At 55.7% G+C, this 15,087-nt stretch overlaps 1 protein-coding gene across 3 annotated transcripts in view; it reads right to left on the bottom strand.

The window, feature by feature from the left end:
- The window catches only part of CRTAC1 (cartilage acidic protein 1), a 132,911-nt gene that overhangs the window by 9,284 nt on the left and 108,540 nt on the right, over positions 1–15,087 (bottom strand). For 2 of the 3 annotated variants that reach the window (XM_060126333.1, XM_060126334.1), the window contains exons 6-11: positions 14,454–14,588; positions 11,152–11,297; positions 8,429–8,565; positions 4,857–4,939; positions 3,912–4,012; positions 3,306–3,474 (exon numbers count right to left, since the gene is read on the bottom strand). In XM_060126333.1, the coding sequence (XP_059982316.1) occupies positions 3,306–3,474; positions 3,912–4,012; positions 4,857–4,939; positions 8,429–8,565; positions 11,152–11,297; positions 14,454–14,588 (771 nt within the window). The remainder of the gene's footprint in view (positions 1–3,305; positions 3,475–3,911; positions 4,013–4,856; positions 4,940–8,428; positions 8,566–11,151; positions 11,298–14,453; positions 14,589–15,087) is intronic. The other variant, XM_060126335.1, reaches the window with a different exon arrangement.

The raw sequence follows: 15,087 nt of genomic DNA on the forward strand, positions 1-15,087 counted from the left end.
CTCTGCCCCGGAAATCTCAAGTCTTTACGCAGCTGCACAAGCCAAGGGGCCTTTAAGCTGCCAGCCTGCGGGGCCAGTGTGTCAGGGAGCTGGTGCGCAGAGGAGGGCCCCTTAAGAGCAGCAGGGAGTCGCCTCTGGCAGCTTTTAAAGGACAAAGGCCAAGGAGGCACGGAGAATCGCGCTTTTCAGAAGCATTACAAGCAAAACAGATGGTGGGAATACAGTTGGGGGAAGATTTCTGCACTTTAATAAAGCGATTTTTATGTGGGCCACTGAATTTTCCTTCCCTAAATGAGCACCAACCGGCTTGGAGGCAGCTCTGAGTCACTTGCAAACCATCAGCTGAAAGGAAGGAGGGGTGTATGTGCAGGGGCTGGGGATGCCATCAAAGCCTGGGGTGGGCTGTCCCAGGGGGTGAGCCCCCGACGGGGGCCGGTGGGGCAAGGAGATTACTGGCGCTTGTTTTCACTTACTGGGTTTGGTAGAGCTGCCTCAGCTCCGAGCTCTCTCGCTCGGAGCCAGAGAGCCTGGGTGTGGGATACGTGCGGTGGGTGTGCAGGGCTGGGATGTCGGTTCAGAGCAGCCGGGGTCCAGTGGGGCACTCAACAAGGGCTGTGAGCAGAAACGCTGATTTATGAGCCTGGCGGGCCATCTGCACCGGGAGGAGCAGGGGGAGGCCAGGGCAGGGTGGAGGGCGCAGCGAACGAGGCCAGGGGCTCCCCCGAGCGGGGGCGCGTGGAATGGTTCTATAGGGTGAAGCTGAGAGCCCTCTGCACAATGGAGTGGGCCTACTGGGAACCCCCCGGAAGAATGCAACACAGCAAGGTCCCTGAGTTTTCACTGTGTGATGTGATGCAGTCTGGATCCTCGGGGTGCACAGGGAGGGTCTGAGAAGCTGAGTCCTCTAACCACAGCTCAGTGCTGACCAAGCAAAGGCCTGCAGAGCTGGGAGGCGTTCCTTCTCCAGCCACCGAGAGATGAGCTGGCCAGGCACGTGGGGAAGAGAAGGGTCCAGGAGGCGGCTGCTGAGAGGCACACGTGTGCACCCCCACACAAGTCCACGGACAAGCCGCTCACCGCACCTTGCTGCAAAGTCAGGAGGCAGGGGTGGTTTTGGAGGGAGGAAGGAGCAGGGTCAGAGGGGGTGAGCACGGGCGTCTGCGTGTGCTGGAAGGGGGGCTTCCCGCAGCCCTCAGCCCTTCCCTCACAGCCTCAGGCCCGCATCTCCTTCTTAGTCATGCAGACGTCAAGGCAGCCCTTTCTGCATTCCTGTTCTGGACCTGCCCCCTCTCAGCCCAAATACCACAAAACAAACTGTTCAGGATTGGAAACCATCAAACTGTCCATCAGTAGGGGACTTGCTAAACAAATTGTGAATGTGGCCACACAATAAAATACTGTGCAGCACTAAAGGAAAACAAAGGAGATATGCACAGACTTGGAGTGATGTCCAGGATATACCGTTAAGAGAGAGAGACAAAAAAGCAAGTCTAGGAATAATAGGGAGAGTATAATAATTTCTGTTAAAAAAGGTTCCAAGGCATATGTATCTATAAATGTGCTCCTGTGTATTTTGCATGCAATAAAATCATATCAAAAGTATGGAACTGGGAAAAGGCCACCCTGGAACACTATATTTGAATCTGCTCCCTGCCCCTTCCCCTCTGCGTTCCTAATCCCCTCACCCTGTTCTGCATTTTCTTTTTTCATAGCACTTAACATCTAACATTTTATATATTTACCTAGTTGTTACGTTTATTAGGTGTCATATGCTACTCCTCCTTCCGCTAGAATGTAGGGTTAGCCATGGTAAGGCTCTTTGTCTGGTTAGTTTTTGGCACAGAGTAGGTGCTCAGTAAGTGAGTAGAGACTAAATGAATCAAATGACACTGGCGGAGGGTGAAGAGGGAATGTTTCCTTTTTGCTTAATATTCCAAACATAGTGGCGAGATTATGGGTTATTTTTACTTTCTGTTTTTAATGATGTTATATTTTTTAATTTTCCTATAACCAGTATGCATTATTCCTGCAGTCAGAAAAAAATTAAAGCCTTCTAATTTGACTTTATTACATGCAAAATACACAGGAGCACATTTATAGATAACTATGCCCTGCGAGTGGCTCCTGGGCTCCTTCGCGGCCCTGCCCTCCCATAGCAAAGCCTGGCTTTGGCTTTCCTGGCTCCGCCGCAGCTCCCTCTGTTCCGCCCGCCCTCTCCACCTGGCTCTGCGTGCTCCTGACAGTTTGGCCCTGACCTCCCTTTCCAGACTCCGCTCCTACCAGACCTTTCCTACTCTGTGGACACAGTGAACACTCCCACCTCTGGCCTTTTTTCAAACCAGCCCAGCCCCTGGATGCTCTCCTCAGCTCCCATCCACACCTTCCAAATTCCCACCATCCTTCTAGACCTAGTTCAAGGCCCACTTCCTTGGGAAAACTGCCCAGAGCAGAGAGAATTTCTCCCATCTCAGTCCTCACAGCCACTGGGCCAGTATGACGGGGCATCCAAATCTGCTTGCAACGAGAGCTCCTGTGTCCCTCTGCCTCTCTCACAACCGTGAGCCTGGAGGGGAGGGAGCATTTCTCTGTTCATCTGTCTCTTTGCCATGTCTCTCTGCGTCTCTTGGTTTCCCCTGGTCCCCGTCTCTGTCTGTCTCCCCGCTGTTCTCTCTCTTTCCTCAATCCTTCCTTCCATCCAGCCTTCCCATCAGCTCCCTCTCTTCCTGCCCCACTGCTGGCCCTCCATCAATCAGGAAGGCCTGTGCTGTGCTGTCCATGAAGTTCCTTCTGGACGTGGGGGCCTTGGAGCTGCAGGCATGGAGCCACCTGCCCCTCGCTGTGTCCCCGGCTGCTGGCCCTGCTGCCTGCTGAGTGGCCTCAGGGAATCTCACTGCCAGGCCCAAGGCTGACCCACCGGGGCCGGTCTCCAAGAGCAGCCTTCCTTCTGCGCCTCTCTGGGAGTGGATCCGGCAACAGGGGAGGCTGCATGGGACCCGTGGAGTAGTTTGAACCAGAGCTCAGACCCAGAACAAATCCCACAGCCTTGCAAAACAGCAAAGACTGGCGTCAGGGCAGTCAGGGACTCCCAAGCAGGAGCAGGATCCGTATCCCTAAGCAGGGGAGGCAGACTGTTGTGAAGAGGCGTGGACGTCTACCACGTCACAGTAACGTGGTATCTAGAAGATGCTCAGGCTGTGAGCCCTGCATCTCGCCGGGATTCGGGATGCAGTTTCAGCACCCACCGTCCCGCCAATAGCTCACTCGCGCACTCCCACCACCGCCCCCCGCCCCGAGCTCTGACTCACCCAAGCCAAAGTGTGCCACGGGCTCCATCTCGCACAGGTAGCCTGAGCCCCCGTCGATGATCCTCAGGTGGGCCCCACTCTTCTTGGTGTAGAGCACAACCTTAGCGCCCCTGGCGAAGGCCCCAAACCGGGTTCTCGGCACCACCCGCAGCCAGTTGTTGCTGAAGCCCTGCAGGGAGGGAGGAAGGTAGGCCCGGGCATCAGCGGGCTGGGCAGAAGGAACAGGGAGGGAGGGTAAGGGAGGGACAGAAGGAGAAAGAAGGGGACAAGAAAAGGGGCAGAGGAAAGAGAGGAGGAGGGAGCCGGGCAGGGAGACAGACTGGCTGAAGTCTGCAAAGAGCAGTCCTGGAAAAGAGGAGGGAAAGCCAATAGACTCGGGGAAAACAGTGTTTGGAGGAGGGCCAGCAGAAGGCTGAGGGGCAAAGGGCTTCTGGGAGGCAGCTCTTCTTGGAGTTCACTGTGCTGCTGGGAATTTGCTTCCTCCAGGGCCCGGGTGTCCATTTCCTGCGGCTCTGGTCAAGCAAGCATCCCGGGCTCCTTGGCCCTCATCCAGCCCAGGCTCAGCACGTTGGGCTGGGCTCTGTGGGTCCCCAGGTCCAGGCACACCTGATTCCCCCGGAAGACGGACAGCGGCTGAGCCATGGACTCTCCGTGGGACAAGATGAGGTCCAGCATCCCATCTCCATCGAAGTCTGTCACTACACCGCCTGCAACGGCACAGATTTCACTCTGTCCATCGGCCAGGAGACCCACAGGGGAGGGGGGCTCCTGACCAGTGCCAGGTCCACGCCCTGAGTGTGGCAGGAAAGAGCACAGCGCTGGGGATCGAAGACTGGAGCTTGAAGCTCCTCTCCTTTCCAGTGGCCGCTCATTCATGGAAGAGGGGGTCCATTTCCTCCCCCTGGACTTTTGAAGGAAAGCATGGGTGCAAATAATTCAGACTATGAGGGCTGCTTTCTGGTCCTTTATACACACCCTTTATATTTGCACGGTTTTTGTCAGTCTATCGGGGGTTTGCATATACCTGGCCTCCTTTTGGTCCTCACTACAACCCAGAGACGTGAGAAGGGCGGATGCAATTAGCCCCATTTTATGGGTGTGGCGAACAAGATCCGGAAGAGGAAGCACCTCTTCCAAGGCCACAGGCGAGGCAACGGCAGGGCCGAGTCTTGGGACTCCTGATCCAGTGCTTGCTTGCTGACACCAGGCTGAGTGCCAGGAGGGGTGAGACAGCAGGACGCCCAGCCTCGCCTTTGCCTCTCCTCCCGGCAGAGCATTACCAGAGATGCTACTGCCCGTGGAATCCCACGCCTCTGACCCCGCGGCCCTGGGACTGGGAGAACGGACCGTCCCCTCCTCTGCTTCCCGCCTGGCACTCCCAGGGCCTCCTCCCCCACTCTCACCCCTGCCCCAGGATCTCAGCCCTCAGAGTGGCAGGGATAGGATGAGCCCTGCTGTGGGACAGGCTGCACCACCCCTCCCGCCCTCCCCCCAGGCTAAGGGCAGCACTGAGACAGGGGAGAGCAGGCCAGAGCCCTCAGGCGCCCTCACCTGTGCCCCGGCCCTCGGGCTCCAAGGCGTCGCCAGGATTGAGCTCCTCGATGAGGGGGTCGCCGTGTTCCCTACGGATGATGCTGCGGGACAGGAGACAGGCTGTTCATGGACGACAATGTGCTGGCAAAGCCCCAGTGGGCTCCCTGGACCTCGAGGCCCACTAGCTCCATTCTCCAGCCCCTGAGCACCCTGAGACCCTGCTGCACGTGGGCTGCCGCCTGCATGCCGACAGAGCCACTCTGCTCACAGACCCTGCCTGCGCCTTTCTTGGGTTTTAATTCACGTTGGTAAATATTGATTTTTCCTTCTCTAATGGATGAATTATAGACAGCCTGGGGAAGGGCAGCTGATGGATGGAGAAGGGGCAGGGATGCAACTACCTTCAACTGACCTTCACATTCCTTCTAGCGGCCCTGGGTTTCTGAGTTCTGAATGCTACGCAGGGTTCCACCCCTACTCCGGTGCCACCTCCTCTAAGCCCTCCCTGATCGTCCTGCTCTGCCTCTGTCACTTTCCTGGCCTTTATCGCTTTCTGCCTTGTGTTGAAGCTCTATATGAATGCATCTTATCTCCTCAGTTAGACTGCGAACTCTTTGCAACCTGGAACCATGTATTATTACCCTTCTTTGCATCTCCCGCAGCATCTAACACAGTGCCTGGCTCTCAGGAAGCTCCAGACATGTCTGTGGGGTGCATGGAGGAATCCAGAGACAAAAGGGAAGAAAGGGTCCCTTTGGGTTGCTAGGGCTTTGTCTGTTTTGAACTCTGAATCATGATAATATTTGCTGTAGAAAAGTCCACTGTGAAAGTCCTGTTCTTTCTGCACGTTGAGCTGAACGCTGATGATGGCTTTGAGCTTTCCTCTCTAATTTTTCTCACTGGGTAGATTCTCGCAGCCTTGGGCGCTCTGTCCTGGCTGTGTGGAGCAATCTTGGGGCTGGGGTGGGGAGAAAGGACCAGGAAGGATCTGTATCACTCTCCCCTTACGTTGCAGGTGGGGCTGTCACTTAAATCACAGTCACCAGAGGGCTGTGCTGTGGCCAATGCTTTCTTTCAGGAGGGAGCCAGGGTCCCCTGAGCTGGAGCTTCTGGTGGCTGGATGGCAGAGGGTGCTGGCAGAACTGCAAGGTGTCTGCAGGGTTGAGCACATGTCCTGGGAGGTGTCCTCTGTCCGCGCAGAGCGTCTGTGCTGAGCACACCCACGTGTGCAGTCTGGGCAGTGAGCAGCATGGCCGGCAGTACTTTTGTGTGTGTGCACACCTGCCGGAGGTGTGTGTCTGCCTCAGCCTGCTAGCATCCACAGTCCCTTCAACCACTCGTGTCCTGCAAGCTCTGTCACGGCTGGGCAGAGCCATCCCTGGGTTCAGGTGACAACGGAGTCAGGGGTTTCTAAGGCTAAAGCCCAGAAGTTCCAGGGCAGAGCTGGGCAAACTCACCCAGATTTGGGCAACCAGGGCAGGCTTCTTGGAGGAAGGGTCAACAAAGCTGAAACCAGAATGATGAGTGAGTCTGTGTCACTCAGAAGCGAGAGAGAGGCAGGTGGTGTGGGCAGCCTGAGGGGTCCAGGCCTGGTGCAGCCCAGAACGGAAAGCTTGGGGTGTCTGGCGCTTAGGTGTAAACTGGGGAGTGGAGAGTGACAAGGCTGGGGACAAAGCCAGCCTGTGGGATGTATCGAAGGGAAGGTAGTGGGGAGCCTCTAAGGGGTTTAAGTGGAAGAGGGGTGTGGTCAGATTCGCATTTTCAACAGCTTGCTCTGCAGGACTGGACACAGGGCGGCAGCTAGAGAAGAGGGAGTGTGCAGGGTGAAGCCATGGGACCAGATCAACGCACATCCTGCCCGGCCTGGGACTGTCCCTGCTCACGCCTGTCACCCCGCCATTGTTAACAGGGCCTCTGCACTCTTCTTAAGCACCTGGAGTGGGTGATGAGTTCCCTGGTTTCCCAGGCATCGCTGAAGGGCCGGCAGACTCACACACACCGAGGCTTTGCATCCCTGGTGACTCCTACAAGGAGCCCACCATGTTTCCTTCGGTGACACGTGACAAGCCCACGTGGTATGGGGCAGGTAGGGGCTCAACTTCTAGAGTTGCCAGCTGAGTGGTGGGCCCAGCTGTAGCCCCTACACTCTCTGCTGCGAGCTCCAGACCCAGCCGTCTGCCACAGGGACTCGGGGCACAGCCACGGAACTGGGAAGTGGCTTCCACTGACGCTGTGCGGAAACAAACACACTAACCCATAGGGTGACCGTGTGGTGACCCTGTCCGCAGACAGCCCGGGGCCAGCCTGCCCTTGGGGTGGCGGGAGGGAAGCTGGGAGGTTTGACAGAGGCCAGACAGGCAGAGGAGGTGCCTGGGTGCTCGGGCCACAGAGACTCCTTGGTGCTCGGGCCCTGGCGAGTGACACGTTATCAGCCAGAGAAGGAAAGCAGTGTCTCTGTTAACGAGCAATTGATCTTCCTCAATTAATCTGGAAGTTGTGAAAAAGCTTTTTGCAAGGCTCCTAATTAGCAAATCTGGTGCCTTCAGGGGGTGATTACAGCTGGTCCGGATTGATGCTTTGTTAATAATTATATTTTAAAACACGCTTAGTCACAGCTCTCGCCTTTTATTAATAGTTGAGGGCCTTCTGGGGGAGGGGACGGGGGCCTTGGGGAACTGAGCAGGTGATCTGGCCCATTTCCTGCATCCAAGGCCCCTGGCCCACCCTCCTCTTGCCACCTGGTGCTGAGACCCATTAGCATGTTTTAGGCCAGGAACCAGGGCCGCATGTGTCCTGAGGTTTGTTCCCCAACAGCAGTTCTCAAACGTTGGTGGGATAAGAATCACCTGATGCCTAGTGTACGCGTTAAAAAGACAGATTCCTGGGCCTCAGCCCCTGAGATTCTGATTCAGGAGATTCAGGGCGGGCCCAGGGATTCTTTACTTTAAATAAACACTCTGGGTGGTTCTGAGGCCAGTGGTCTCTGGACCCCAATCAGAGAAAAATCGAACCTTTCCTCCCTGCATGCAGTGCTCAGTTGCCTCCATTCTTGTCTACCATTCCCTCATCTACCATTAATTGTTTCATTCAGCATTTCCCAAAGGATGTTTAGCAGAGCACCAATCCCAAGAGAAAAATCTCTGAAAGAAGTATCTTGTACTGAAATCTATTTGGAATATTCCATTCACCTCTTGGAAAGTAAAAATACTCATGGTCACGTTAAAGGCTCTGAGAAGTCCTGTAGTCAATACACCTGCCTGTCTTTGCTTCATCCAGATGCACCCAAACAGATTTGGCTCTGGAACCCCTTTGGGTGGTAGAGTGGAGCCTGGCTTCTAGGCACACTTTGTGCACGTCCCCCTGACCATTTCCTCTCCAACAGCAGGAGGCCCAGGACTCCCCGCCTCACCTTTCCACCCCCCATTCTCTCAGCCTCTTGCTCAATCCCTGTCCTTCCAGCTTCTAATGCTCCTTCATCAGGGGACCTTCCTCCTCCCTCCCCTTGGAGCTCCTCTTTTGAGTCCTAAGCCTTCCTCCCTGACCCCCACCCACGAAGGCTGAGTAGCCGCGAGCCAGGCTGAAGCATCTACCGGAAGAGGCGGTTGGCTGAAGAGCTACGGTGGGCAAAGTTGTTGAAGAAGATCTCCAGCTCCTGGTCATTGTCGAAGTCGGCAGCGATGACTGTGCGGACAGGCGAGGGCATGGAGAACTTGGGTGAGGCGATGTCCTGGGAGGAGAGAGGGCTGCAGGTCAGCGGGCAGATGCGTGGGGCGATGGGGGTGGCCTAGAGGCCAACTCTCCCCACCCCCGTGTGTGCGCGTACGCGCAAAGATAAAATCCTGACCTAGCACGTCCTCTGTCACCTTCCCTGTAAGGGCCCTAGGTATGCTGTGTTTAGGATCACATAAACTTCAGGCTGCTTGTAGGAGAACAAGGAGGTAAGAGGAACAGTCCTAATTCACACTGGTGAAGCACCTTGCTGTTCCCTGGTCCGGACCACATGGGGCCCTCCCATCAGTCACTCGAGGCAGGGCTGATGTGAGCACTCCCATTTTACAGGTGAGGTAACTGAGTCCTGGAGAGGAAGGGGAATTGCCCACTGTCATAGCTAATGAGTGGGGGCCATCACCAGGGCTCTGATTCCAGACGCTATGCCCTTCCTAGTACGTGCCCTTCGTCCTCCGCAGTGAGAGGCGGAGGCCGGGAGGGCACTGGGCAGTGCTGTGCATTTAAATCCAGGCTTCTCCGCAGACTAGCTGTGTGGCCTCAGGCAGGTTACTTAACCGCTCGGATCTCACCTTCCTCACTGGTGACACGGAGATGAATAACAGCTGTCCAGGTTGTGAGCACCACGTGTAAAGCGCCTGGCACAGGGTGGGCACCAGGTGGATCCCTGGCACTCTGTCCTGGCCCTGCCCACATCAGCCTCATGAAAGGTGGCAGAGGTGGCCTTTAGCTGTGTTTTTGCTGCCTTTATTACCTTACTTTGTTTCTTGGGAGTCTTTTGATTTTTTTTTTTGAGATATTTGCCTTGGGGGGTTGCAGTATCAGATACCTCTGCGCAGGGCTCACGAGGAGACCCCAGACCCAGGACAGCCCAGCAGGGACGTCAACGTGCTAAGAGGGCCTCGGTGGGCCTGGGGAAGTGTCCCACCTGTGGAACTTGCCTTTGAAATAGAAGAGCTGTGGAGGGCGACCTTTTGTTTCTTAGCAGAACATCCATTCTGGGTGGGTTTGTCCCTTAAAGACGCAGGAGGCTGTCTAAGTCCCAGGGTCCACGTGGGGAGAATTGGGAAGGGCACAGTTGGGGTTTCTGGGAGTGGTCCTCTGCCCTGGCCCTGCCCCTGGGCCTCCTACTTCAGGCCCTCTCCCCTGGCCACAGGAATGAGCTGCCCACTCTGGGTTGCCCAGGGGAATAGGCTGTCCCCAACAACGCAGTGATGAAGCTGACTGGGAGCCTGGCCCGCTGTCCAGGGTGGGCTGAAGAGGGCCTTGAGAGCTGGTAACAAAGAGACCTCAGGATCTCGAAGTTGTTATTATTCTAACGGAAACCTACATAGGCCCCTCGGGGTTGCCCCACTGGCTGCCTGGGCTTCCAAGATAATGTATGTAAGATGCTTAGCACAGTTCCTGGCACACAGAAGGCACCTGATAAATGGGGTCTCCATTCTTATTCTTATTCTTATTATTGCTCCTGTGAGCTCTGGGGCTGGGCTATCAGAAGAGTTAGTTGACATTTGGGGCTAGATTATTCCAGCCGGTGCATTGTAGGACGTTTAGCAGCACGTCTGTCCTCTGCACACTGGATGCCAGTAGCACCTTCTATCCCATTTGTGACCACCAAGAATGTCCCCATATATTGTCAAATGTCCTGGGGTAGGGACGAAATCACCCCTGGTTGAGAACCTGGGTTAGAAGGAAAAGCTGAATAAAGGTGGAAATCATCCAGGATCCCAGGAGCAGCTTCTCCATGGCCAGGATGCACCTCTTTTTCACCCAGAGAGCCTGGGTCTCGAGCCTCTGCAGGGAATGAGTGGCTGGCCCTGAGCACCCCAAGGCGGCTGCCTACAGGGGAGGGGCTGTGGCAGTGCCCCAGACATAAGGGCCCTGCTGACTCCCCTGGGACCATCAAGCTTCTGGCAAATGCCACCACTTTCTTGCTTCCTCGGGGGCTTTTGGCAAGACCAGGTACCTCCAGAAGCACCCTGACTCCCGGAGGTCAGCTCTGACCACCCCATGCTCTCCATCACCCTCCTGAGAAAGGCCCAGACTCAAGCTCACTGGGCTGCTGGTACATCCCTTACTGTCACCAGTCTTTCTGAAGAATTCTTGGTGTCACAGACGGTTGATAGCTCAGGGAGGGGGCACAGAGAGGGGTTCAAGGTTACCTTGTCCCCCACCTGCCATTTGTCCAGAAGGGGCAACTGTTGGGAGCTCTGTGGCCTCAACCTCCCCTGTCCCGCCAGCCCCACTGTGCCCTTGGCCTGAGCCTCAATTTGAAAAGCTCAGGCCCAGGCTATGGGAAAATGCTCCCGACCCAGAGTGAAGCCCACCTCACTGGGCCTTTGCCCTGCTGCCGCGCACCTTGCAAGGCTGCTCTCTCTCCTCTGCCCATGACCATGCGCTGGGCACTACAGACATCACAGCAGCCCAGGCAGGAGCCCATCGTCCCCCAGATGCTACCTTCCTTGTGGCCACCCCGCCCCCAGGCTCTGCAGAGCCACAAGCCCCTACTCAGCCTGGGGGGAGGCACAGGCGGGGCTGCAACCCCAAGATGACAAAGCAGGGGAGCGAGGCAGAGGCTCCTTCTTACCCGGAAGTGCACCTTCCCATGGGCGCTCATCTGCAGATAGAGGCGGTGGGGGCCATTCCAGTTGCCATAGACGATGTCCACTTTGCCATCACGGTTGAAGTCGGCCAGGGCGACACCTCGCCCGTGCTGGTGGGGGTCATCCACACCTGGGGAGGAAAGGCAGGCGCCCTCAGGGCAGCGCCCCCTGCAGGCTCCACAAACACTCACCTTGCCAGGGCCCCGTGAAGAGCAGCAAGGGAGGGTGAGCCTCATCCTGTCCCGATCTCTCCGCAGGGGCAGAAGGTGGGCAGCCACCTGGTTGCAGAGAGAACCAGAGACTTGCCTTCAAGCTGCACTTGCCCAGAAAGTACTATTTTTACTCGTTTTTGGGGCAGCATGGGCTGGGGGAAGGAGACTTGTGGAGATTCTGAGGACTAAAGCCCTCCCCAGCCACCCCTGACACTGGGATACATTAAGTTGATCATCACTCTTTTGCTCAAATTTCAGTGCTTCCCCAGTACTCTTGGGTCAAGTTCAAATTCCTGCCCGGGGAGCACAAGGCCCCTGCCTGCCTTATCTGGTCTTTAACTGGTACCACTCTTCCCCCTTCCGCATATGCACGGGCCACCCGGCATTCCTTTCATTTCTCAAATGACCCAAGCTCTTTCCAGCTTCTGGGCTTTTGCTCAAGCTGGTCTCTCCTTCTGGAACGCTCTTGCCAAGGCTCTTGGTTACTTGCCTCCTTGTTTTTCTTCTGCTCCCAGCTGTAATGTCACCTCCTCAAGGAAGCCTTCCCTGACCACTCCCATGAAAATAAGCCCCTCCCACCCACGCTGCTATTCATCCTGACAGCCTCCCATTCTCCTCCATTGAGCTGATCACACGTGCAGTTATGTTCCTTTGTGGGGTCCAGTTTTCCTACTAGACCTTACACTCCATGAGGTGAGGGTCTGTCTTCTTGTTCACCTGTGTTCCCACAGAGTCTATCTCAGTGCTTGTGGTGACCGGGTATTTTTCTGTAAACACTTGCTGAATGAATGAAGAGACATAAATAATTTGACAGAAGGCGACCAGGGACTTTGGTGACAGCAGAGAAAATATAGCACCGTGACTAAGAAACGCACAGTGTGCCTTGTGAGATCTGGGAAGAAAGCTTGTGGGTCCAGTGTCACCTGTTTGTGCTGTCCCTGCATCTACCAGTGGTCAGTGGGACTGAGCTGATCCTGGGGGAGGATGGAGGGTGGCTTTGCCCAGAGGGATGGCCTGACCTCCTAGTTGCCCAAGGCAGACATGATCCTTCAGGTCAAGTGCAGAGCTGACAGGCAGTGGAGGCCGGCTCTGAATACCCATGCTGAGTCTTCTGGAGGACAAACTGCCGTTGGTCATCAGGCCCTCAGAGATGGCAGGTGATAGGACAATATGGTGGGGGACGGGGATCACAGACCCAGGACACAGCGAGCTCTTGCCAGCTGCAGATATGGAGATCCTGAGGATAGGGGCCAGCAGAAAGCAAGGTGGGACCCCCCTGAGAACCTTGGGGGCTGGGCATCCCCTTGGGGGAGGCGAGGATGGGTGGGGGTGGGGGAGAAGAGGCAGGGAGACCCAGGCTGGAGAAAGAGGGTTTGCAAAGGCATGGGGGCAGCCTCCAACCTCTAGGATGAAATACCCCATTAATTCTCTGCAAAACTCCCCAGCCCGAATGTCGGTGGCCTTCTGTGTTGGCCCATTTCTCTCCTATCTATGAGGCACCTTGACAAGGAGCTGGTTCCCTTTCACGAGAATAATCGGTGCCAGGCTGCACTTCACAGCAGCATCTGTTTGGGTGATGAATGCCCTCTTGACATGTCTCGTTAAACCCCTGCAATCACTCTGACTTTCAATTACGGGCATAGCACCTTTCCTCTCTCCTCCCGTCTGATACCTTCTCCTACTCCAACTTGCTCGCTCACCTCTGCTTCCGTCTCTTTAACACCTTATCAAATCCTCTAGGTTTTCTCCACCACCACCTCCTCTTCATTTTACGATTTTTCAGCAATGAGAAAATTTGCTGCTGGAGCGTTTAACAGGTGAGCTGCATGGGAGGACGGGCCGGGGAGCTGCCTCCTTTTTTAGCTTTGCCCGGGAAGAACAGGGGAGCTGACTGGCTGCAAGGGTGCATTTGTGGGGTGTTCAAAATGGGAACTCCCGGGCAGAGTGCTGGAAGGGCAGGTACTTGTAAGTCACAGAGAATGGATTAGTACCTGCTCAGGAACTGGATGCTAGCCGTCAGCACCAGCTGGCGCTTGGAGGACCTTGGATCTATGTGTCTACAGCCCTGCTCACCTCTTCTTCCGGAGGCCGGAGCTCGTCCCTACGCCACCAAGAAGGAGAGATCAAACCTCCCGTTCCTTGGCAAGGTGGGGAGGAAGTGGGTGGGGAGAAGTGGTTGAAGGGCAGACTGATTACATCCACATACTTTTATTATGTGTCCCGGTCTTTGCAGACACAGACAGATTATTATAGTGATGTAGGAGCCTGAGTGAGTGGCACATGCAAAGGCAGTGGGAATACAGAGGAGGCAGTGCCAATCTCTGCCAGGCGGTACAGAGAGAGGCAGGAAAGGCTTCACAGATAACACCTAAGCTGAGTGTTGAAGGATAAATGGAAGTTTTGCAGATAGAGAAGGGGGAGAGGGTACTTCAGGTGGAGAGGATTGGCAGGTGCAAAGGTCCTGCGGCAGACGATGGATGAACACAAAGGGAGGAAGGGGAGCAGAGCTGGGAGCCTGGAGCACTATTTTTGTGTAGATTTTATTCTGCTTCATATTATAGCTATTCGTTCATTTGTCTGTTTCCTCCTCTAAAATGTCAGTGCCTTGTATGGGCGGGTGGGGGGGTGGGGTAGGGTGATCTTAGCTTTATTCAGGTCAGCGTCCCCAGCTCTTAGCACCAGCCTGGCACTTAGCACAGGTTCAATAAATGGCTATTGGATTGAGTTGCATGTTTAAGATGGATGTGGGGAGAAGAAATGGAGAGAGGCAGCTTAGAGTGGAAACCAGTGCTGAGAGACACAGGCAGGACTCAGAGTTGGCATGGGCCAATCCCAGTCGCTGGAGAATGGATAACAGTCAGGCGTTCCAGACGCTGTCTCCCTAGCCACAAACATCCCCTGCGTCCTGAACCATGGGGATGTGGAATTAAAGGTGACAAGTAACATTTCCCTGTGCGGTGCAGACAACGACTTGTCCCGCTCTCCCTGGGGCCTGTGGGACCTGGAGGGAGCAGGGCAGACCAGAGTCCCCTGTAGGGTGGTGGGGGTCACAGGACAGAGGCTGTTTTACTCACCAGCACTGGCCGCAGCATCCACGAAAGTGCCGTCCCCCCGGTTGTGGAAGAGGAAGTTGGGCCCGTTCTCGTTGTCGCAGAAGATATCTGAGGCACTGCTGCTGAGGATGGGGCCCACGCTTACGCCCCGGCCTCCTGGGAGAGCACAGCGACTCTCACCGAGCGGCAGAAGCAAAGCCCCAGGCCCGCGTGGAGGATGGGGGCCGCCTCGGAGGCCCATGATGCACTGCTATGGTGATGCCTCAGGAGAGGCAGGGGTGGGGGGGCGGGGAGGGGCAGATTCTGACATTCCAGATGCTTCCTGGAGCCCAGATCTGGGCTCAGGGTTCCATAAACCAACGTGGAGGGTGACTGCACTGATGATGAGGCAAGTGAGGAGCAAGATGGAGTTACTTTGTGCCAAAGGAATGATTCCATGAGCTGAGGAACACAGAGGCCACCACACAGAGCCTTCTCTTCCCTTTGGTAGCTGAACTGCACTAATCCTAAACCCATCTCTACCTGCAACATTTTGATCAAGTCACAGATTCCCTGACAGCCCCCAGCCTTACCCTGATCACACATATGCTGGTCGAGATACTGGGTGTGTTCCTGTTCTAAGGACCTAAAGAAACAGGTTCCAGCCACAGGTACA

Source organism: Lagenorhynchus albirostris, chromosome 16 (genome assembly GCF_949774975.1).
Source record: "Lagenorhynchus albirostris chromosome 16, mLagAlb1.1, whole genome shotgun sequence".
Classification (NCBI taxonomy): domain Eukaryota; kingdom Metazoa; phylum Chordata; class Mammalia; order Artiodactyla; family Delphinidae; genus Lagenorhynchus; species Lagenorhynchus albirostris.